A 25,068-nucleotide genomic window follows, 5' to 3' on the forward strand; every position below is an offset into this window, starting at 1 on the left:
CCTTGGGGTGGTTCCCAGCTACAGGACTCTGGCCACAAAAGGCAGCCTCTCTTGAGTCTCAGTTTCCTCTTCAGCAAAGTGGGGCGAATCCTAGCGCTTGGTTCACCAGGTTGAGGGGATGAATTCTAAACTCCCGGCACAGAGCAGCTCAGAGCAGTTTCTCAATGACGGCAACAACCATTATTGCCAGTTACAGTCATCACAGTCAGCGGAGCCAGGACTGGAAACCAGGGCCTGACACCCGACCCAGGCACTGTTCTACCCACTCCAGCTCCTACTGATTCTTCAAGGGACTCTGCCTCCTCTCCCCCGACCATGGTGGCAGGGGATAGCCCAGACGGACAGCCCGCTTCATTGGGGGTCAGAGGCCAGTGTCTCTTGGCCCCTGGCAGAAGGCAGCACCCAGCCTTCCCTTTGGAAAGTCATTGGCTGCGGGCCCTGGTGCCCTCCTCGCCCCTCCCCCTGGGTGCCCAGACTGCCCCCACCCCCGCAATACTCCTCATGCTCAGCACGTAGGCTGCTGGGGAGAGTATAAATTGGATAAAAGTCCATCAAACAGCGGCAATTAAGTTATTGATTTTTGACGCTGCCTCATTAAACTGGGAGCTTCTTTTGGTCTGTCCCAGAGATGGCTCTAATTTGACATCATGTTCAATTTGACGAAAGCAGGGCTTGGGACGTGAGGCTAGACTGGGTGGGGGTGGGGGCAAGGGTGGGGGCGGGTCAGATGGAGGGGCCAGCAAAGCCAGCAAGTCCCTCCAAACCTTTCCAGAAAGAAGAGGGTGAGGTAGAAGACTCAAGAGTGAGTCCTGGGGGTTCAGGATATGATCCAAATGGGAGGAGACAGAGACCTCATCTCAGGGAGATGCCTTCTGCTGGGTGGCTACTGGTGGGGCCAGGCAGGTCCCTCCTGGGCGTGGGCTGGGCTCCCTGAGCCAGCAGGGCTGCATGCTGGGAAGTGAGGCCAGTTCACTGCCTGGCTAATGAGTGAGAGTCTGGAAGTGCTACTGCAGCAATTCTGCTAAGCCCAGCCCGCTGCCTGCCTCTCCCGCCTCCAGCCTGGGGCCCTCGATCATTCCAGACAGACACATGTATTTATTTTTCACTCTTTTGCATTTCTCATTTCCCTCTCCAGGTTCCCCCTCCCAGCCACGGTCTCCTAAACCGTCCCTGCAATGCGCCTCTCTCTTTGGCCACTCCAGCTCCATGTCAACCATCAGAGTTGTCCAGAAAAGCTGGGGAAGAAGGGTGAGCAAGCCTGTTCCCTCCTGATGCTGGCATCCAGGGGTCTCCTACTTAGGGGGGACACAGCCCCAGGTGCCTCCTGCTGGTACAGAGAGAAGGAAAAGGAATGATGTCCTACTAAGCACTCACGACACACTGGCTTCACCAGCCACTTAAATCCATCACCACTAATCCTCATAGCATCTCAGAAATGCAAAGTGGACCTCCCCACCCCCCACCTAATATTACAGGCGAGGACTCAGGTCAGACAGAGGAAAAGATTTGACTGAGGGCAGAGAGTGAAGAAGTGGTGGGATTTGAACTCAGGATGCTGGGATGCCAAGTCCCTTCTGGGAAGCAGTGTCAGCACAAACACAGTGACTTTGGGGACAGTGGTCTGGTGAACTGAGTCACAATCAGTGAAGACACTGCCACTTATTAGAAGTTTGACCTTGGATCTGTCATGAACCCCTTTGTGCTTCAATCTCCTCATTTTGCGAAATGAGGGTGGTAGTATTACAAATCTCCTGAGATCATTTTGAGAATTCAATTTCCACATCCAGCACCGAGGACAGTGCCTGGCCCATGCCAAAAGCCCAATAAGTGCAGGTGGTTGTTGTCGTCTCAGGAGGCACGGCACGCCGGTCTACAATGGCACAATTATGCTTCCCTCACAGAGGTACTGAAATGGGAGAGGATACATAAAGCATCAGGCTCATGGTGGGGGCACAGTAACTGGTGGCTGTTATAATTGTTATGAGAGAGGGTCTCCCAGTCACTCCCCATGCATGTCCCCTCCACTCCCTGGGCAAAGCACAATGCAGGGCTGAGTGACTCCCCAGAGACATGGCTGAGCTCTCTCTCCCCCTGGCTGCATCCCAGGGACTCCCGAGGGGATGATGGAATCATTTCCCCAATCCAGGATTCTTTATTGCAGCCATTACAGTTAATGTCGACACGTGGGAATGGTAAAGGGTCAGTGATTCACCACTGGTTTCCCAGGCTCCAGGGGAAGGGCTTCCTTGGACCACACACCCCCTCCCACCTTCTTTACAAGTCAGCAGCTCACCAGAATTGGCCGAAAAAAAGGATACCAGGCTTGTAGCTACTATGGGACCACCTCGGGGTTGTCCCACAGGTTCAGCAGTTTATTTATATTTTACAATGCACCATCATGTCCATTCTCTTCTGCAGACATCACACCAGCTCTGTGATATAGATGCAGTGGTTTGTTGGTGAGTCAGCTCTGAGGAGTGGAGGGGTGGGAAGGAGTGCCCCGCTTTGTAATGTTTGCTGATTTCCATGGTGTAAATATTCCCACTGTGGCCCAATTTCAAGCTACCAGTGTGATATCAACTGGCCCACAAAACTTCTGAAAAATCAACGTGTAGCTCTTGTGAGCTGGTACAAGCTGACTCCAGCACACCCCTGCACCATTCCCATTTTACAGCCGAGGGGGCTGTTACGCACAGTGAAGAGTGCAAACATGAATTAATCATGAAATCCATTGTGAATTATATATCATTATTCAATAACTGATAAAGATAGCTTCCATTTATTAAATAACAACTTTGTGCTAGAGACTATGATATAAGCCCTTTTTGTATATGATAGAATTTCCCAAATAAGGCCTTCAGATAGGCTCTATTAATATTTTCACTTTAAAGAGGAGGAAACGGAGGCTGAGTGAAGTTAAGTAATGAACCTCTTTGTGCTTCCATTTCCTCATTAGCGGAACAGGGGTAAGAATACTACCAAACTCGTGGATCATTGTGAGAATTCAGATTTCTCTGCTCAGCACCAAGGACAGTACCTTGACAAGTTCACCTGGTGCAGAGGCAGGTTTGAAACCCACGTGGATCTGATGTCAAAGCCCACATGTATCAGGCCTTAGAGGTAGGAGGAGGGGCTGCTTGGAGTAGAAGTAGATAGGTGTGTGTGAAAGAGAGAGGGAGGACTCAGACACAGGAGAAGGGGCGCAGAGGAGGGGAAGGACAGGAGCTGGGTTTAGATTCTCCTTCCCCTACAGCTGGTTCAAGCCCAGACTTCCAGAAGTAGAGCTGGGACTGGTTGACAGCAGCAGACCACTGTCCGTGGTGCTGCCTCCCAGCCCTTCTGCTAAGTGGTGGTTGGGGCGTAGGTCCAGGCTGGAATACGAAGGGTTGCCCAACTGATTCTTGGCTAAACACGATCTCAGGGCCCATGGATCCATGCGGAATGTTAGATATGGAAAGGCTTGTCCTTGGAGAGCACAGAACCAGCTCTTCTCAACTTGGCAGCACATTAGAATCTCTTGGGAGCTTTAAATAACATTGATGCTGAGCCCCATCCCTGACCAATTAAATAGGACTCTTGGGGAGAAGCCCAGGCAAAGGTATTTTTACAATCTCCAGAGTGAATCTAAAGTGCCTCTAGGTCTAAAAACTGATGCCCTAGACCCAACCGCTCACTGAACTGATGAGGAAATTGAGTCACAGAGGGGTTCAATGACTTCCCCAGGGACCATAATTAGAAAGCAGTAGGGAAAGATTCAAACTCAGGTCTGTCTAGCCAGCTTGCTGCCCTCCTGGACTAACTGAGCCTGTTCTGAGACTGACACCCAGAAGGAAGCAGGTAGGATGATGCAGCCACCAAGTCATTAGAGCCCTTCCCAGCTGAGGTCAGCATGAGAAGTCAGATACTCTTGAGAGGAGATGCCCCTCACACATCCATGGAGACTGGGTGGGCTTTGGCGTCAGAGAGTCCTGGTTTCAAGTCCCACCACTTCCTTATTCTATGCCCTCAGTCAGATTTTCTACCCTGTCTGATCTGTTTCCTAACCTGTAACATTAAGGGGTGCCCATTCTGAGCCTCTGAGATGCTATGAGGATTAGAGATGATGGATCTAGGTGGCTGGTGAAGCCAGTGTGTTGTGGGTGCCTAATATAAGTTCACTCCTTTCCCTTCTCTCTATATCATCAGGAGCCACCTGAGGCTGTGCCTCCCTGGATAGGAGACCCCTGGACACCAGCATCAAGAGGGAGGGGGCTTGCCTACTTCTCATCTCTGAGTTGTTCTGACTTGGTTTGTCATGGAACCAGAACTGGAATCTATGTCCTGGAACCCAGGCTAGAATTCTTTCTTTTCTTATCCCTTAATCCTTGCTATCTGTGAGGTACAACTGAGGCTCCAGACTCAAGTTCCGGAGCCCCCAGGAGGAGCCCCAGCTGGCTCTTGGAGTGGGTGGTGCTGTGTGGGGTGGAGTTCAGGGATTATACACATAAATTCTCATTCCAGCCCTGTCCTTGGCTTTGTGTGGCTGTGGAAAAACTTCCCAATCTGATCGTGCCTCAGTTCCCCTTCTATAAAATGGAGATGACACTTTATCATTCCTGCCTCCCTGGGTGCGGGAGACCCCTTAATGAGAGAAAGAGGTGAAGCACTCTGGAAAAGAAGAGGTCTCAGCTAAGGTGACCGAGTGTCATTATTATGAAGACGTTTGTAATTATTATCATCCTGCCTCTTCTCCACCTCCTTTTGCCACCCCACTGAGCCTGGGGAAACCCTAGGCTCACATTTAGCTTCTCAAACATTTATAAAAAATGAGTTCCACCCCTGCTGCTGCCAGCACTGTGCAGAATGTTTTCTATTAAAAATTAAAAACCACTTGTCGAGTCCCTGAGAACGCTCAGATTACACAGGAAACAAGCCCCCTCTCAACATCCACCCCCACTGCCCTCCTCCCAACTCCCTCTTCGATCATCACTTAGAATGCCGGCTGGCTGGGCTGGCCTTGACCCTGCTTCCAGCCTCCCAGCCAGGGCAGCCTAATACAGATGAATGGCACACAGGAGATGCAGGAAAGTGGCTGCATGGGAGGAGGCAGGTCCAGAGACAAGTGACAGAGAAGGCGGAACAGAGAGAGGGGCAAGAAAGTGAGTAAGAGACAGAGAAAGGAGAGTCAGAGGGACAGAAAGTGGGACAGACACAGACAGAATGCAATAGAAACACAGAGGTTAAGTAGGAAGCCAGAGGAATCTAGAAACAGAGACAGAACAAACAGAACAGAGACAGAAGTACATATGGAGCAGGAAGATGGGAGCAGAGCAGGAGGAGGGACTAGGAGAGGAAGGTGAGATTTGGCCTGGTGTGGTGAGGGGCCTCCTGCGTTGCAAGCACCTTCCTCTGTCTCCAGAGAACCCAGAACACCCTCCCCTCACCTTTTCTTTCCTTAAGGATCCTGGCTATGGACTCGTCCATCCAGGCAACCCCTGAGTGTGTGTGTGTGTGTGTGTGTGTGTGTGTGTGTGTATCCATTATGTCCCCCTGAGGGAAAGCACTCTCCTACATCCCCAACTGAGACCCACAAGCCCTTCTGTTCTCTCATTTACTAGGCCCTCTGTTACGCAGTCTAGTGACTTTGTTTCAGACAGCAAGATTTAAAGTATCTGTGAGAGCATCCTTCTGCCAGTGGCAGAAAGCAAACATTTTTGCTTATGATTCAGTTCCATTCATTCTCCAAACATCTACAGAGCACCCACTATGTGCTAGACCCTCGAGGGCAGGATGGTAGCTTTATCACCTTTGCACCCCAGTGCCATATGGCCACAGGGCCTGGCATACAGAGGGTGTCATGTTTGTTGAATGATTTATTGATGGAAAAGACAAAGAGTGACAGGGATATATTCCTCCCTGTCTAGATTACCTGGGCCATGGGGCCAACTTCTGAGGGCCAGGGCCTCTGCTCCTGTCTGTTGCTTCTCTCCACCAGAAGCTTCCTGTCCCGTTCCCCCCAGCCTGGGTGGTGAGAGCCAGTGCCGTTGCTAAGCAAGGAGATATTGCACGTATAGATCTTCCTGGACTTTAATTAAAAACATCTTTAGAAGTTGTCTCTGCAGAGACCAGCGATTGATTCCTGGCTTGGGCCTGCGGGCTGCTGAGCTACACTCTCTCCAGCTGCAGACGGGACAATCGGAGGTTCCCAGCTTGCTGCTGCCCTCTCCAAATGAGATCCTTGGGGAACGCACTCCTTCCTGCCTTCCTTCTTTCCTCTCTGTCCCCACAAGCACTGGATTTAAGAATCAGATAGGGTGCTCTCCCAGTTTTACTTTCCTTCCCCTCTTGAGCCTCAGTTTCCTTAGCTGTAAAATGGGGATGTCAATACTTGACCCAAGAGAGTCCCTAAGAGGCTGAAATGAGATTAGGGATGTGAAAATGATTTTCAAGCTATGAAGTGTTGTGCAAGAAATGGTCGTGACTCTTTCCTCAAAGAAAGCCGTGGACGCCGAGACAAGGAACTCGGGTTCTGGTTTCTGCTTCTGGGTCTAGTTCTGGCGTTAGCTCTTACTGCGGAATCTCAGAAAAATCACTTTGCATTTATTTCTGTATCAGTGACATGAAGACACTAATGCCTATCCTGCTTATTCCCCAGGATTGTGAGAACCAATGGAAATAGCTCCGTGAAAGCAGTGCTGGCTGATAGCTATTATTTAGTGAATATCCCAAGAAGTGCAGGCTGTATTACCAAACAGTCTTTTCCCATCTATTAAAGATGCTGCTCACAGAGGAATTGAAATACATGGAAAAGCGGCTGCAGCCGGGTCCCTGCTCATTTGCACATTCTGCTGAGCCCCAATCCCATGGTCTGGCAATGTCAATCCTATGGCATATGTGCTGTGACATTCTCCTTCCTTTGTCCATGGCAGACATCACTAATCCATCATGACATTCTTTTCTGCCTAGGCTGAATGAGACCTTAGACTCCTCAATACAGCCCAACAGTCACTACCAGTCGATCTGAGTTAGCACAAGATATGAAAGTGATCTGCTACCACTTTGAGGTCAGGGGTGGTGTCTTGCTCATCTGTGATCTCCACGTACCTAGCAAAGTGCTATGTACATAGCAGGCACTGACACGTGTTTACCGAGCTAAAAGCAACTACTTCTGTATCTTCTGTGGGGCCATATATAAAGTAGGTGCTAATAAATGTTTGCTAAGTTGGGTGACTCTTCTTTGCAAGGCCTACACAGCCAAGTACGTTGGAGGCCTTGCGTATCATGGGTGCTAATAAACATTTGTGGATTTAATTCAATTACTTATCTTTACATCCTCCGCAGTACCCAGAATAAAGGAGTGGTTAATAAATGCACACTGAATTGAATTTCTCATTTTTGTCTTCAGTATCTTCAATTGTGCCAGGCATAGTGCCTTACACAAGGTTGGCATGAATAAGTAGGGGGAGTTGAACTGGGTGTGGGAGATCTGTGAAGTCCTCTTGCCATCCCATGATCAGGTTGTGACAGCCTAAGAAAGGGGTCTGGCTCCCTGACACTGAGAGAGTGTCTAGTCCAATTCTTCTCTATCAAAACTTACTCCCTGTTGATGTATTCAGCCTCAAGCTGTAAATTCCCTCTGCTGCTGATTTCCAGAGTTGTATCTTTAGCCTCATCTCTCTCCTGATGTCCAGACTCACAGATCCAACCGTCCCTTTGACATCTGAACTTGGATGTTCAGTAGACACCTCAATCTGAACTTGCCCAAGAATGAGTTCTTAATTTATTCTGCAAACTTGCTCTTCCTGGAGCAGTTCCCATCTCAGCTGCAGCAGCTCCATCCGTTCAGCTGCTCAGACCCAAAAACTCAGCATCATCCTTGTCCTCTGCCTCTTATTCCCCACATCATAAACCTCGTTGGCTCTACCTTCAGTGTACATCTAGAATTGCATCTCTTCTCGCCATCCACACTGGTCCAGGTCGCCTGCACTATTGCAATTGCTTCCTCATTGGTCTCCCCACTTCCAACCTTGCCCGCGACAGTCTGTTTTCAACATGGCAGCCAGCAAGTCATTCTTTTTAAAATATAAGCCGGATTAGCTCACTCCTCTGCTCCTCATCTCACTCAGAGTACAACCAAAACCCTTTCAATGGCTGCCAAGTCCCACGTAATCCATCATCCGAGGCACCTAGACTCCAGATATTCTCCCACTCACTCGCTCCTCTGTAGCCACAGCCCTCCCTGCTGTTCCTCAAACACGACAAACACGCTATGCCCCAGGACCCTTGCACTCGCTGTCCTCTCTGCCTGGAACATTCTTCTTGTAGCTTAGCGGTGGTCCACGTATGATCTCTAAGCCAGCAGCATTAGGGAGTTTGTTAGAAATGCAAACATTTCTACCATCCCAGACCTCTTGAGCCAAAAACGCTGGGGGACAAGGGCAGCAATTTGTGTTTTAACAAGCCCTCCAGGTAATGTGGATGCACGGAAAAGTTTGTAAACCAATGTTTCGCAGAGCTCCCTGGTTCCCTTCCTTCAGATCTTTATTCAGATGTCCTCTTCCAGAAAGAGAGGCCTTCCCTGACCCCTCTATCTAAAATAGCAAAATAGCCCTCACCCCAAATTCCTTTATTCTGCATGGTACTCACACCACCAGGCATATTAATGTTTATATATACATACATACATATACATATACTGTTTTTTTTTTTTTTTTTTTTTTGGACCGAGTCTCACACTGTCACTCAGGCTGGAGTGCAGTGGCACAATCTTGGATCACTCCAACCTCTGCCTCCACAGTTCAAGCAATTCTTGTGCCCCAGCCTCCCAAGTGGCTGGGACTACAGGTGTATGCCACCATGCCTGGCTCATTTTTTTGTATTTTAGTAGAGATGGGGTTTCACCATATTGCCCAGCTGGTCTTGAACTCCTGAGCTCAGGCAATTCACCTGCCTTGGCCTTCCAAAGTGCTCAGATTACAGGCGTGGGACACCGTGCCTGGCTTATTTTATATTTTTAATTATTTATTTGCATATTATGCATTTGTTTATCTCTGTCCTGACTTTCTCCCTGCTATAGTATGTAGGTTTCCTAAGAATCTCCAATGTCTGGAACAGTGCCTGGCACATAGCAGGCACTCAATAAACACCTGATGCTTGAATGAACTGTCTCAATGCTCAGAAGGGAACTTGGAGTCCAGAGGGGCAGAAGTCAACCAAGGTCATGCAGGGAGCCAGGCCTCCTGACTGTCAGCTCAGGACCCACTTGGCTGCATGAGGCTTAACATGACTGGTGTGCCCCTGCTCAGAAGCGTGGCTCATCGGTGGCCCCCGGCACACTTCCCTTCTCTTTTAAGCTGTGAGTGGTTTAATTTGCAAGCGCTGCTGCCTTTCATGTCCCAAGCTGCGTCCCTGCTCCCTCTGATCTCGGAAACTGCCCAGACCCTGGTGCTGCTTGTCGGCCCCGCCCTCCGCAGCCGGATCAGGAGGCTCAGTAATTGTGACTGATTTTCAAAGCTGCCTGGAGTCTCTGCAAGCACCCTGGTGTCAGATTTGCTTCCCCTTCAAAAAGTTGTTCAAATGAAATAAACTAATTTAATTTCTGCTTTTCCCTCCCCCGCCCCCGGGTTCCCCAGCTAGTCCAAATTGAGTCCCCCTCCCTCCCAACTTTTTTCCTGAGTGGAATGTGAGAGTCAGTGGGCTGGAAGAGGGGGTCAAGGCAGGGCTGGGTCTCCGTAAGCTAGTGCTCATAAACTGGGGGCTGCCTCTGCCTCCTACTCTCTGCGTGACCTTGGATGAGTCCTTGCCCTTCTCTTGGTCTCAGTTTCCCCACCTGTGAAACAAGAACTCTTGCTATTCCAACAGCCTGGGAGCTATGTCCAGCAACTTGCTCTGTCACTGACTTGCTATGTGACTGTAAGTACTTTCTTCTCTGTGAGCCTCAGTGTTCCCATCTGTTCAATGGGGATGCTACCATCAGTCCTGCCACCTCTCAGAGTTGCAGTAAGAGTGAAGGGGTCATGGAGGAGCCCCCGTGGTGGAGATGAGGCTGCTCTTCTTCCCCCGCACCTCCCCGTCCTCAGCCATTCTCCACAATGCAGCAGATGGCATTTTCTAAAACGCAGCTCTTCCCAAGTCACTCTCTCCCTTAGGCCTTTCCCAGCTACCTGCTTTCCTCTAGTCCTTCAGATGGGGCTTCTGCTTCCTTCTCACTAGAGAGCATCAGCTCTCCTCACCTTTCTGGCCTTTTCTATGCAGAAATGTGCAGGTCAGTTTTAGATGCAGAGAGATAAGGCCGTGAGTGTAAGTCAATAGGTGGGGGCTGCCGGGCCTAGAAAGTCAGGACTTGCTGTGTGACTATGGCTATGCCACATGCACACACAGGCTTTAAAAGGCTTCTTGGCTAGGCTGTGTCTGATGTCTTCAAGGAGACGTCCATTTCTGTGTGTGAGCACTTCCCTTTCTATGGGCGCAATCATGGGCGGTGCTCCTGGGTGTGTGCAGTCATACCCTGGTAAATGCAACTGAATCTGTGTCTGGGGGCTCCGCCATCTCTGTGTGAGACTCTATCCCTAGCTGGCTGGGTCTTGGCGAGCTGTGGCTTTCTCTGGGCTGTAGACAGAGCTGCCTGTCTCATCTGCCTGTCACTTGGGCATATCACTGTCTCTCTGAGGCCCAGTTTCCCTATTTGCAAAATTAATTGCTAAGTTCTTGCCAGGCTCTGAAATTCCACAGGTCTTTGCCATTGACAATATCCAAATTTATCTCTCCAGCGCAGACCTCCTGTGAACCCAGATATTCAACTGCCTTGTTCAAGATCTCCCCTCGGCAGCCTAATACGTTTTTCTAGCAACATAACTTCACACCGAACTCCTAATTTCCTCTCACCCCCCAAATCTGTTCCCCCATCTCAGTAAATGCAGAGCCACCTATTTAATTGCTCAGGTTACAATCCTAACAGTCACCCTTGAGTTTTCTTTCTCTCACACGCTACCTCCAATCCATTAGCAAGGGCTTTCAGCTCTGCTTTCAGAATCTATCCAAAAGGCGAACTCTTTTCAACACCTCCACTGGTATCATCTTGTTCCAAGCCACCATCACTTCCTATTTGCAGGCCACCCGCTTCTGCTCTTGCCTTCTTTTCTGCTCATCTATTCCTCATGAAAGAGCCATGGGTCCTGATCATGTCATTCTTCTGAGCAAGACCTTCCATTGACTTCTCAGCTTGCTGAGTGTAAAAGGCAAAGCCCTGGCTATGGTCTACATGGCTGCATGAGCTGGTCGCCTTGTTTCTTCTTGGCAGACTTCAACCCCAGGGCCTTTGCATGTGCCATTCCCTCAGCCTGGAATGCTCTTCCCCCAGGGCCCATGCTCTTACTTCCTCAGGTCTTTGCTTCAATGTTACCTCTTCAGAGAAGCCTTACTGGACCAATGATCTAGTTGTTAACTTGCTTATTGTCTGTCTTCCTTAGGAAGAAGGGACCTTCCTTGAGAGTAGGGGATCTTCTGTCTTTTCACTGCCGTGTTCCCAGGGCCTAGCACATAGCAGGTACTCAATAAATGTTTGTTGAATGAATGAATATGCCCCTATAGACACAGCACGTCATATGCACACACAGGCCTTAAAGCGCTTGTTGGCTAGGTGTGTGTGCACAACGTTATACATATTTGAACACACATGTATATCAGGCATGCGTGTGTGCCTACGTGTGTGTACGCCAGTCCGCACCCACATCCACAGCCCCACTGCTCCCTATTTCCCCCTCATCCCTTGACCACCATTCTCTCCAGTTCCCCTTCTCCCCTTCCCAGCTGGCGGCTTGCTCCTTATCCCAGCATTCTGCCCGATTTGGCCCAACCTGGGGAAGCTGGGCTGACAGTTTCCTTTCCCAAGAGTCCAAGTCCTCCTGGCCTCTGACATGCAGCCATAGAGCTGGGAGGTCCAGAGAGGCATAGCGTCCAGCCTTCGGCCACAGTGAGTCAGCGATGGAGCGTGGCCTAGGAGCCAGGGCAGCTGCTTCTTGTCTAGCCTGGCTTGCAGATGACTTAAAGTAACATGGTGAAAAGCTGTCCTTTCACTCTGCCTAATCACAATACCACACACTCGTTGAGTACATGAGTTCTAATTAAGCTATGACACTCACCATGGCCCCCTTCCCCATTCATTGGGGTTGGAGAGGCCAAGAACCTGAGTTCCAGAAAATCTGGTTGCAGCTAATCCGGTTACACTCTGAGTTCAGGAGTTCAAGACCAACCTGACCAACACGGTGTAACCCCACCTCTATTAAAAAGATAAAAAATTAGCTGGGTATAGTGGTGGCCCATGCCTGTAATCCCAGCTTCTCAGGAGGCTGAGACAGGAGAATTGATTGAACCCAGGAGGCAGAGGTTCTGGTGAGCCAAGATTGAGCCATTGCACTCCATCCGGGGCAACAGGAGTGTAACTCCAGAAGTAATTAAACTTTCCCACTACCTGAAGTCAGCACCTGGTTCCTGGCCTATTTCAACTTTTATAAGTTACTAGAATTTCTATACATCTTTGGAATGCCATGCCAAAACTCATTTTGCAATACTTGGTGATATGTCTACAAATGTAATAATTAAATATGCAAATTACCCCTCAGCTCCCGTTTTTAAGGTCCATAAATACCGTAGGAAGGAGATGCCCCTTACCCATGACTCCAGTTTCAACCAGAGCTCCCGGAGCCCTGAGCTAAGTGGGGCCTGGGTGGTCAGCAACGGTCTGGAGGTTTCACAGTGGGAGAAGGCAGAGCTGTGCAGCCTTAGTCCCAGTGACCTGCTGCTGTGTGCATGACCCTTTCTAAGTATGGCTGTGTCTGATGTCTTCGTTGAGATGTACGTTTCTGTGTATGTGCACTGCCTTTTCTAAAGGCGCAATCACATGTGCGGTGCTCCTGGGTGTGTGCAGTCATACCCAGGTAAGTGCACCTCGGTCTGTGTCTGGGGGCTCAGCCGCCTCTCTGTGAGACTCTGTCCCTAGCTGGCTGGGTCTTGGCGAGCTGTGGCTTCCTCTGCGCTGTGGACAGAGCTGCCTGTCTCATTCATCTGCCTGTGCCTGTGCCTGTCTGCGGCTGCATGCCAGGGGAGCTGGCTCCCAGGATGCTCATGTCTGCTTGTGGCTTTGCCTCTGTCTCCGTACATGGCTGAGTCTGTGCAGAAGTGCTATCTGCGTAAGGGCCCATTTCCTGCCTGGGGGTGTGAGTGGCTATGTCAGGGTGTGCAGTCGTGGGTCTGAGTGTGTGGTTGGGCCCTGTTCCAGCTGTGTCCCAATCTAGCTGTTCCCAGTGGTGGGTGTGCCTAAAGATGGGACTATGTCCGCGTGGAGGTTGTGGCCAAGGGCTGCGCTGTGTCCGTGTGCAGTTGAACTTCTGTGAAGGGCTCTGTCAAGGCGTCCAGCTGTGCCTGTGTGGGGCACTGGATCTATGAATGGGGTTGTGTACTGGTGTAGTGGTGAGTGGTATCCAGGGCTGGCTTGTGCATGTGGCGTGTCCGGATCTGCGGCTGTGTCTATGTTCGTGACTCTATGTGGCTGTATAAGCATGTCCGAGGGCATCACTGTGTCCACATGCAGGTCCAAATCTTTGTGAGGGCTGTGTCCATGGATATGGCTGAGGTCACATGTGTGGCTTTCTCCAGGACTGTGCTTGACCACAGGGGGCACCTGGCCTCGCTCACATCTGTACCCTGTACCTCGGGGCAGGAGGCCCTGTCTTTCCAGTCCCTTCCCAGAGGATCAGCGACTCCCCTTTCCAGCAGGCTCCACTCCCCTTGGGGATCACCTAGATCCAACCCCCACCCCCAGGGCCCACAGCCCACCTGTGGGTGAGAGTTCGGCCACGCTGCCAATGTAGGGGCCATGCAGGAAGCGGGGCTCGCTGTCATTGATGTCCTGCACCTTGATGATGAACTCCGACTCGGGCTCCAGCAGGCGGTTGGTGGCGCGATCCCGAGCCTGGGCCCGCAGCGTGTAGAAGGTTTTCTGCTCACGGTCCAGGCGCTCCATGGCATGAATGTCACCTGTCAGCTCATCGATCAGGAAGATGGTCCCAGCGCCCTCGCCTGAGATGGTGTACTTGATGGCCCCATCACCCTCGTCTGAGTCTGAGTGGATCTGGGGAGGCAGAGAGGAAGGAAGGGTGGAGGCTGAGGAGGAAGCTCCTCTGGGCCTCACTATCCATCCCATTCCCAAGCCCATCTCTTCTCCAACACATACACGTCTTTAGTGAGGACATTGAGGCCAGCAGCCACGCTCACTTCCATCCCTGGTCTGGAGTGTTTCCCGAGCCCTCTGGGGCTCTCCCTGCCCCTGGAATCTACTTTCCCCTCTGCATTCAGAGTTATCAGCCTCAGAGGCAGATCTGAACGTGGCCTCTCTGCTTGCAACCCTCCAATGGCTTCCCATTGCCTTTACAAAGAAGTCCAGCACCACCGCCAAACCCCTCTCCCCTTTAGCACGCACAGCCCTGAGGCTCCTGCTTTGAGCCTTTTCTTTGTCTCTCTGCCCCTGGAAAGTCTACTCATCCTGCAAAGTGCAACAAAAATGCCACCTCTTTCAGAAAGCTTTTCTGGATCCTCAGTCTCCCCCTGCCCCCAGGATCTCTCAGTACATCAAGCCATCATTATCGTGTTCAGCCTTGTAGGATGGCTGCAGCTGGCACTTCTCAAACTCTAGCTCTAGTGTGCATGCAGTTCACCTGGGGATCTTGTTAAAACGCAGATTCTCACTCAGGAGGTCTGGAGCCAGGCCTCAGACTTTGCATCGCTAACAAACTTCCAGGCTGCTGGTCTATACCTCACTGTGAATTACAGGTCCACCACTCCCTAGACTCTGCACCCCAGGAGGTTGGGGTCACATCTTGTTCATCTCGTTATATGCAGAGCCAGGCTCAAGACATAGCACGCGACAGAGAGCGAAGAGACAGAGGAGGAAAGGAAGGGATGTCAATTGAAAGAGCACCGTCTATGGCTAAGCAATTTATGTACTTGTCTAGTTCAAGACACTTAAAAAAAAACCTGCTAGAGTAGGATTTGCTGTCTTTATTTTACTTATTTCTCGCCCCGTCCCATTTCCTAATGAAGATCGGAGGAGTGGGATGGGTTCTTCAAGGTCAGGCCATGGGAAGAGCTAGTCTGGCTCTACACTGGGCTTTCCCATTCCATCTAAAGCCTCCCGAGAGGAGCCCAGGGCAAGGGAGAGACAGTGCAGCCTGGCCCAGCCTTGGCTCTGGCATCGTCTCCCTGTGCGTTCTCAGCTGTCACTTCGCCTCTGCGGCCCTCAGTTGCTTCATTCTGTAACATGGGAATCATATTAGCATCTTCCTCCCAGAGCTATCGAGGGGTTTGCTGAGTTGAGAATCCACGTAAGACCCTTAGCAGATGTCACCCAGTGACATTTGCAGTATTTAACAGCCAGCATGACGGGGGCACTGCCCAGCCAGTGGTACTGCAGCAGGACCCCTGCTGAGCCAGGCAGGAACCCTTTGGTTGCTGGATCACAGAGAGGTCCAGGGGGCTGAGAGAGTTGGGGCGAGGGAGAGGAGGGACTATTTACTGCAAGTATGGAGGTTTTTCATGAATTTAACAACCAGTACAACCATACCAGTTTGTACTAGCTGAAAATCAGCCCTGTCTGGGACATAATAAGTGCCCAATAAATGGTAGCTATCGTTATTATTATATTATTACTAAATGTTAGCTATATATAACCGGGATTTAATCTAGGCACCATTAGGCTCCAGAGTCCAGGCTGTTTTCACTGCCCTGAGATCTCTTGGGTGAGGAACCAGCAAGAAGTCTGCTTTCTTGCAATCAGCAACACCTAAGTCCTTATCCTCCAATGCCCAAATCTCCCAGGCAGCTTCGAGCAGAGGAAAATCCATTCTGATGAAGCTAATGGTTTTGGGCAGGTCCCTGCTCCTCTCTAAGCTTCTATGGAGATGGGGTGTGAACGAGAAAATATCTAAAGTTCCTTTTAGGCTGGGGTGCCATGAACCCCAGCCCACTCAGCAGGAGAAGAGGTGCCCATGAAGTCATCATGAAGGGGGACGAAAGCCCATCCCCTGCCACGCAGGAGGAGCCAGGGTATAAATTCTGCTGGTAGAACTTTGTGTCTGAAAGGTGGATTATAGAAGTGCCATTTGGAAGATTGAATGGCCCATAAACATTTTCATATTTCATTAGCCGATTAATGGGCATCTCTCTCTTTTTGGCGAGTCTGCTGATTCTCAGCAGAAATTGCAGGGACTAAATGGAGGCGTCTGGTGGAACCTTTCTGGGTCCCCGTCCTGTTATAGATTGCCCCAATTAATGCCCGTCCTGGGCTCCACTGAGAAGCCTTCTTCCTGTCCAGTTACTGTTAATAGATTTCTCATAAGTGGCTGGATTGTAAAAACCTCATAACTCAGTTTAATGCCCCCAATAAAATTATTTCAGGACATCGGCCCTGAATCATTGGTAGTGCCGGGGATGAGGAGACCTGTCTCTCCTGTTTGCTGTTTATACATTTTTTTCCCACCTTTGATCGGGGGGAAATGGGATGAGAGGGGGTGAGTCTGTTCCCTTTTGGGGTACCTCTGCCTGCTTGCCAGTCAGATCTGCTGTCTGCTTGTTTTGCCAGCAAACATTTTGAGCAGTATGGTAGAATAGATGCCATTTGGAGAGATGTTTAACAGCTATAATCTTACTAGTCTTCATCGTTGCCCTGTGAAACATTATTATTCCCACTTCTCAGGTGAGAAAACTGAGGCACAGAGGGGAAATCATGTGTTCTATCGGACAGCCAAGTGCAGGAAGCATGCTCCTGACTCTATCATTCACTCATGTTGGGAACATGGGTTTGCTTCTCTGAGCCTCTGTGTTTCCACCTGAGAAATCAGACCAAGCCCTACTTGGCACAGGTGTGGGGAGGATTAGATGAGAGCATATTTACCTTGACCTAAGTACTCTATTAATGGTTGTCTCCTTCCCTTTCCATCTCCTGGGTCTCCATCAGGTCCCTGCAGCCCTTGACATAACTCAGACCCCAGACAGGGCTCATTTATGAGTGAGGAATGGAGAGGAGGGCATAGAACCTAGCGGGACGTCATCTTCTGTGGAATATGAGCTCACCCTGGGGCCTACTGGCGACTCTCTGGGGACGGCAGAGTCAGACAGGGGCAATCCACCTGGGCAGGAGCTAAGATCTAGGAGTTACGAATTCAAGCCCAGCTGGTGCTGCCTGCCCTGCCCACCTGGGTCTTGGCTCCAGAGTAAAGAGCCTCTGGCTCTGCCCTAGGAAGGTATTTCTCAGGACTCTCAATTGTGAATGGGGGCTGGAAGATGGTGCCCTCATTTATTGAGTACCTAGTATGCGTCAGACATGTGTTGCTGACGATCTGCAGAAATCAAACTTGACTTTGTGGGTGTGTAAATGTATCCCTATTTTCCAGGTGAAGAGACTGAGATGACCTCAGGTCTGTTTGACGCCGAAGCCCAGTTTGGTCTCTTCAGTCTCCAGGAATCTAGCTAGTCTTCTTACAATGCCTATAGCAGAGGGTGAGGGAGAAAAGGGGCAGGATGGGTTGCCGGGCTGCCGCTGGGCTCCACGGCTTGGGGAGCGGGCTTCACAGCAGTCTTTTGCCCTGCACCCTGCAGGCCACTGTCATCGGTGGTCTCTTTTCTATCAGCCTCCATTTTACCATTTGGAAAAGAACCCCAAATCATGAATCAGGAAAAATTATGTGCTTTGGAGTCAGGAGCAGCCCGGTGCCAGCTTCAGCTTTGCCAGTGACTTGTTGTAGGACCCTGGGCAAGTGGCTACCCTTCTCTGAGCCTCAGCTTTCTCATCTGTAAATGGGACTGGTATTGCTTCCCCATGTAGATTCTGAAGATTCATAAGATAATTTATGGACGCTCCTTGTACTTAGTAGGTGCTCATCGTAGATTAGTCCCCTTTTCTTTTCCTGTTCTGGTCTCAGGAGGGGTTGAGGGTTCACCTAGTTCATCCCCCTATCTCCTGATACAAGAACTACACAGACTCAAATCCGGACCCACTGGAGATCCGGGGACTATCATCCAATGCCTTCGTGTCTTTCAAACTTAGCCTGTGTCCTCCTCCAGGCAGCCCTCTCAGATGCCCTCTCATTTGGTTGAAGAGACCTCACCTGTCCTCGTCCTGCGCCATACACGTGCCCCTTACTCCACCCCCTCCTGTAACTTCTAGTGCTGCACATCTGTGTCCCCAGCTGTCATGGGCCTCTGGGCATGCACTGTTAGGTGTGTCTCTATCAGAACTCTTTGTACCTGGCACATACTAGGTACTCTGACAATGCCTGCAGAGAAAATACAGGGGGTAGGAGGATTGAATGTGTGTGTGCACGCACATGAGTGTGAGTTTGCAAGCTCCTTGAGAGCCAAACATCTGACTGTTAATTCCATTTCCCCATCACCCAGCACAGGGCATAGCACCAAACATATTGAATAAATGAATAATAAAATATCCAACTGTCATTAGACTCCCCCAGTTGTCTTCTGGGATTTCCAGAGGATTCAGCCACTCTTAAATCCCAGGTACACATGAGCCAGACTAAGGAGGATAGTCACTGAGAACCTAAAAACTCCAGGCACAGTTCTAGACTCTTTACTGCCATCTTACTGATGTCTCATCTTGTGCATCAGAGATTACCCTCTCCCCATTGTACAGATGGGCAAACTGAGGCCTAGAGAGGGTCTAAACCCCACCTAAAGTCGCACAGGTAACGAGAGACAGCCCTAAAGCCTGACATCACATTCAGGGTTCTTTCTACCACATCACGTGTGGCCAGCCCTGGAGGAGAAATCCCCCTCAAATCCCATCCCTAGATCATAAACAACATGAGAAACACAAGAGTGATGGTTTCTCATCCTAGGGGGCTGAAAAATGGGATTTATGAAGCCATTAATTACTTCCTCCTAATTAAATCAAAATTAAATGCGAGCAGAGGTACGTTTTCCTTATTAAAGACAATTAAACGGACAGTGCAGCTACGCAAATAAAATGAGTCCCGGATTTAAACGGAAAGCAAATCAAATAAAAAGCCTCCCCGGAATGAGGGGTGTGTTCACGCCTGTGCTACTCGTAAACCAGGAGTCCATCAATTTTCTTTAAATATTAGCAACTTAATTAAATCTGCTCTCCTCCCCACTTTAATCCTGCCATATATCTAAAATAGATCTCACCGCCCACAGGAGTTGGTCATAAGTGCTGACCCCATAATTCTATCTTCTTAAAAAAAAAATCAAAAATCCTACAAAATCCACATCCAGCTGACAGAAGCCTCGGGGGAAATTACAGTTCGGAAAACGGATTAGTCAGAGTACCCAGATTTTATGGAAATGCTGGGAGGTTGCTTTGAGGGTGGGTGTCGTGAGAAGGTTTGGGGAGAGGCGGGTCAAGGTTGCCGACAGGGGCAGGGCTGAGGAAGGAGCTGTTTTGTGTGGGGCCTCGGCGGTCACCTCGGGGCCCAGTGGTTCCTGTGGGTGCTGACAGGAGCCTGGCGGTGACTGATGGAAGAGGCGGTTGGAAAATAGGTTACCGTTGGGCGCCCGGGGTTCACTCTGCCGATGGTGCTGTTGCTAAGCTACCTTTAGAATTCGACAAGGACGGATGCTCCGAGCAGCTCCCTGGGGTGGGGGGAACCAGGAGGCAGTGAATTAACTGAAACCTTGGTGAAGTCCTTTCTTCCTGAAGAGTGAGAGAGTGTGGTAGGAGAGTGTGTGTTTGCATTCGTGTGTGTGCCCACACCAGCACTTGTACGTACTAGGGGCTCAGCTGGAAAGGGGACAGGTGGCTTTTAAAAGCCCAAGCTCATATTCCTAGGGATGGGGATGGGCTAATGACAACCTTCCCCCCACTTAGTGAGAAACTAGAATGTCAGGTTGCCAAGAAGACTTTGGGGATTTGGGGTGGGAGTTCGTAGTTAGATGGTACACTCAAGGTGGTAGAACTATCAATAATAGTGAAACTTACAAGATGAGACTTAACAATAATAAAAATGAATACTTACTGAGCATGTGCCAGAAGCCAGCAGGTGTTCTAGGTTCTTGACAAATGCTAACTCATTGACTCCCCCCCCACCAGCCTTTGCGCTAGGTCCTAGTAATAGCCTCACTTACCAGATAAGGAAACTGAGGCACAGAGAGGGTATATACAGTCAGCCCTCTGCATCCATAGTTTCTGCATCAGCGAATGCAACCAACCAAGGATCAAACACATTCCAAAAAAAAAAAAAAAAAAAATTGCGTGTGTACTGAATACGTACAGACTTTTTTTCTTGTCATTCTCTAAAGAATATAGTATAACAACTATTTGAATAGCATTTACACTGTATTAGGTATTATCAATACTCTAGAGATGATTTGAAGTATATGGGAGGATGTGCATAGGTTGTATGCAAATACTATGCTATTTTCTATGGGGTTTTGGTCTCCACAGGAGGTCCTGGAACCAATTCCCCATCGGGAGATACCGAGGGATGACTGTAACGTGCCCAAAGTCAGAGAGGTCATCAGCAGCCGGGCTGGGGTTTGAGCCGAGGCAGTGCAGCTCCAGGTGGCCCTCCAACCACACACAGTGCCACCTCCCATAAGAAAGTGCACACTGGGCAAATATTTGCAAAGAGATGGAACATTCTTCTCCCTCCCTGCAGGGAGTGCTTTTCGAAGGTAGCCTATCGAGTAAGAGAGCAGAGCAGGGGCTCTGGGTGAAGGTGATGGAGGAGGATGGGAACGAGTCACAACAGCAGTGGCAATGAGGACAGAGGTTGCTGGGGTGAACAGAAAGGACCCTGGGCCCAGCACAATGCTTGGCTCCTGGTGGCTGCTTATTATGGGGCTCTCGAAGTGAGCACGGAGACGGTGTTAGGAGACCTTGTTTCTTGGGTTGGTTCTGCAACTATGTGTGGCCTTGGTATGACCGTCTCTGCTTCTGGGCCTCAGTTTCCCCCCCTTCTAATGAAGGGAGCTACAGGGCCCTCCCCCTGCTTATAGACTGTGGTTCTAGGAGATGGGGGCAGGGTCGGCTCACGTGGCTGAGATGATAAAGGCTAGGTAGAGGCAGATGAAAGCGTGACTCAGCAGCCGGTTTTCTGATCTTTTCAGGATGTGGGTGGCTGGGGAGGCTTTTGCAGAGCCCCGACTGCTGGGCGGACAGCAGGGCTGACGTGCCTGAGATGACCACCTCCTCTGACATTTAGGCAGATGAATCAGTCCTTCCCTGTGTCTCCAGGGTTTTCCTGGACCAAAGGCTTTTTCCCAGGTCTGGGAGTCTCAGAGGGGTCTGGAGAATCGGGCTGGGATTGGCCTCTTCTCTTTCTCTTTTGGAGGCTTAAAAACATCAACTCAAGGGGCCAGGTGCGGTGGCTGATGCCTGTAATCCCGGCACTTCGGGAGGCCAAGGCAGGCGGATCACTTGAGGTCAGGAGTTCGAGACTAATCTAGCCAACATGGTAAAATCCCATCTCTACTAAAAATACAAAAATTAGCTGGGCGTGTTGGTGAGCGCCTGTAATCCCAGCTACTCGGGAAGTGGAGACAGGAGAATCGCTTGAACCCAGGCGATGGAGGTTGCAGTGGGCCGAGATTGTGCCACTGCATTCCAGCCTAGGCAACAGAACAAGACTGTCTCAAACAAACAAACAAAAACAGAAACAAAAACTTCAACTCACACAGGTTCAACTCTTGGCTACGCCACTCGCTCATTGTATGACTTTGCCTTCTGTTTGGTTTCTTTACTTACAAAAGGGAATGATGGTTTCTACCTTGTAGTTTAAGGGTTAAGTACTTTATATAGGAATAATAAAAAACAGCAACAACAAACAATCTGGAGGCTGAACACTTTGCGAGCTCCGTTTTCTTTTTTAATCTCCAACAACTTCAGGAAGCCAGCTCTCTGAGCCCCTATTTTTACAGACGAAGAGACTGTCAGGGAGGTCCAGTAACTTGTTCAAGGCCACACAGTGAAGGGGTTGGCAAAACCAGGCCTCGAACTCAGGTGTGTCTGCCTCCAAAGGCTGTGTTCTTAGCTACTTCACTGGCTACCACCTATCACGTAGTGGGCTTGGTCATTCCATCCTTACCCCTTACCCCTTTCTTCCAGCACCACCATCTCCCACCCCTGGCTGGGAGTGAGGAGTCCTAGGCTCTGCTACTAGGTTGCTGGGTGATCTTGAGCAAGGCCCTGAACCTTTCTGAGCTCTGCCTGTCAAATCCTTGCTCAGCTTCATTGTAGGAATCATCCATTCATTCATTCATTTGGCTGTATGTATATAGGGGAAAGTAGCTAAGGGCCAGGGATTACTGTGTCTGGACCAGAGAAAACCTGAGCTTCCTGCAAGGCAAACCCACAGGTTTAAATCTAGACTTTCCTTCTCTCCTGGTCAAGGATCCTGATCTCTGAGCCTCAGAACAGCCTCCCAATTCCCAGACTCCTTTAAGCACACAGGAAGCTCTGGAGTGGCCTTTCCCACCCACATTCCTGACCAAGACTGCCTGGAAAGCTAGTTGGCTTTAAGAAAAGCCAGATACTGTCCTGGGTACCACCCTACTCTCATGCCCTACAATAACCCTCCGCTTCAACACCTCAATTGCTGACAAGGCTCTGAACTAATCAGGTACCTCAGGTCTCCAAGTCTTTGGCTACGTTATGTCCTCTTTCCCATTAGCCTGAGGAACTCCTACATCTACATCAAAACCCAGTTCAGGTGTTTTCTCCTCCATGAAGCCTGACAAAGTATACCATTTAATGAGTGCCTATTCAGTGCCAGGTGCTGACTTGTGAAGCTTTTTATCACCAGGTGTCTCTGCAACTCTGGGCATCCCTAACGTGGCAGAGGCTGGATCTCATTCACCTTTGTCTCCCCAGCATCACACCTGGGCTCTACAAGGGGCTCAGGAATTGAAGAATGAATAAAATTCCTTCTCAGCTCCTTGTACTCCTATGGCACAGATCTTCAGCCAGATTTACCAGCATTTACTCAGAGAGTTTGAGAAAGTAGATTTCATTCATTCGTTCATTCATTCATTCAATTAATAAACAGTTTGCAAGCTATGTCTGTGCTAGGCACTGGGGATTTCATGGTGAGCAAAACAAACACGGTCTAAAAGGAAAGACACACATTAATTGCATAATCAAACAAACACATGCATAATTAAAGTGTTATGAAGGAAAGATACTGGGACTTCAAGGGGGATGTGAGAGCAGGTCTGTCCTAGCCTGGTGCGTACGGGAAGGGTTTCTCTGAGAAAGTGGCATTGGTGCTGAGACCCATAGTGTGAGTGTCAGGTCATCAGTGGAAGGAGCAGGAAAGAGTGGTTCAGCTGGAGAAACAACCTAGGCAAAGGGGCAGTGGCAGGAGTGTGCGTGGGCATTGGACCGACCTTCAGAAGAGCAACAGAGGGCAGTGAGGCTGAAACTCAGAGCGTGGCAGGAGATGAGGCTGGAGGAGGAGCCAGATCTTTGTAGTCAATGGATGGAATTTGGGCTAGACCCCAAGTGCATAGGAAGCTGCTGAAGAATTTTAAGCAGAGTGGCCAGATTATGTGTGAGAGGATCGGATTTACAAACGTGTTCTTAAATCCCATAGGTACCTAGCTACACGATGGGCTGGGATTGCCCGCTGGCACTTTCTCTAAGATGCAAAAGGGAGGGGGAGGGGAGGGGGCGTGGGGCGGAGTGGGAGTGGGCCCAGGACCCACTTATCAGTCCTTGGCAAGGGGGCGCATGAAAGCGGATTTAAAAGGGCAGGTGAACTAGGGCTTCTTGCATCTACCAGTGGCTGTCCCCAGGGTCCTGGGATCTGGAATTGGAGTGGGGCCCCACTTTACCTTGCCCACGTACAGGGGCTCCGTGCCCGTGTACTCCTCCACCACGAAGAACTGGTTCCACACCCAGCCGCGTTTGACGCGGCCGGCTCCCAGCGCGCCGTCCTGCCGAGCCCCGGGCGCCGACGGCGCGGGGGTGCCCGCGGCCCACAGACGCCCCAGCAGTGGCGGCGGCGGCGGCAGCAGCAGCAGCAGCAGCAGCGCGGGGGACAGCGCGGCTCCCGCCCGGAGTCCCCTACCGTCGGGCCTCGGCCTCATGCTTGGCCTGCGCGGGACCGGGGCCCAGGAGCATGGACAAGAGGCACCAGAGCGCCGCCGCTCGGTCGCGCAACGAAGCGGCGCCGTGTCACATGGTGGCCTCAGCACGGCCGCCGGGTCGTCGCCCCCGACGGGGCACCCGGACAGGCTTGCGGCCCTGAACGCCGCCCAGCCGCGGGGGTGCCCGGCTGGAGGGGGAGGGGGCGCGGCCGCACCCGGGGCATGGACAGCCCCCGGGGTCCCCGCCCGCGCCCCCCTCGCCGCGTCGCGTGCGGATCACTAGGCAGCGCCTGGGCAGCTCCAGAGTCCGGGAAGCGCCATGGTCCCCGCGCAGAGAGGGTGCGGGTTGGGGCCAGCAGATCCTGCCAGGACTAGGGGCCTTCCGGTTCCATCAGGAGCCTGCAAGAAAAACAAGAAAACATGAGAGGGGCTTCTGCGTGCAGGGAGGGCAAGTTGAGTCTATCTTTCCTCTTGTAGGTACTAAATAAGCACCTACTGTGTGCCTGGTACTGTGCAGAGTGGGACAGACCACGGAGACTCACAGTGGTCTCCCCTTCTTGGAACCCATCGCGTAGTACGCGCCCTCTCGGGCACGCCGCAGCCTCTCCCGCGCACCGCGCCCTCTCCCGCGCACCGCGCCCTCTCCCGCGCACCGCGCCCTCTCCCGCGCACCGCGCCCTCTCCCGCGCACCGCGCCCTCTCCCGCGCACCGCGCCCTCTCCCGCGCACCGCAGCCTCTTCCACCTGGTGTCACATGCCCCTGCTCTTTCACCCTCCTGCGCCTTTCTCCAGCCCCTCCTCAGCTCAGCCCCCATGCCCACACAAGCAGAGACCCCAGCAGCCCGAGCCCCTGCCCTGGCTGACAATCTCTCCAGCCCTGCCCAGTCCCCAGGAACACCCCACCCCAGGTGCTTCTAGAAGGCATCTTCAAGAGCCCCCAAGACCCAGGCCTCCTGGGTGCACAGAAACCCATCACCC

At 51.0% G+C, this 25,068-nt stretch overlaps 1 protein-coding gene across 3 annotated transcripts in view; it reads right to left on the reverse strand.

Annotated features, from left to right (window-relative positions):
* Positions 1–25,068, reverse strand: part of CDH22 (cadherin 22) — a 135,737-nt gene that overhangs the window by 53,444 nt on the left and 57,225 nt on the right. For all 3 annotated transcript variants that reach the window (XM_074406594.1, XM_074406595.1, XM_074406596.1), the window contains 2 exons: positions 23,836–24,489; positions 13,813–14,107 (listed from right to left, as the gene is read on the reverse strand). In XM_074406594.1, coding sequence (XP_074262695.1) covers positions 13,813–14,107; positions 23,836–24,090 — 550 coding nt within the window. In that variant the 5' untranslated portion in view covers positions 24,091–24,489. The remainder of the gene's footprint in view (positions 1–13,812; positions 14,108–23,835; positions 24,490–25,068) is intronic.

This window comes from Saimiri boliviensis, chromosome 9, assembly GCF_048565385.1.
Source record: "Saimiri boliviensis isolate mSaiBol1 chromosome 9, mSaiBol1.pri, whole genome shotgun sequence".
Taxonomy (NCBI): Eukaryota; Metazoa; Chordata; class Mammalia; order Primates; family Cebidae; genus Saimiri; species Saimiri boliviensis.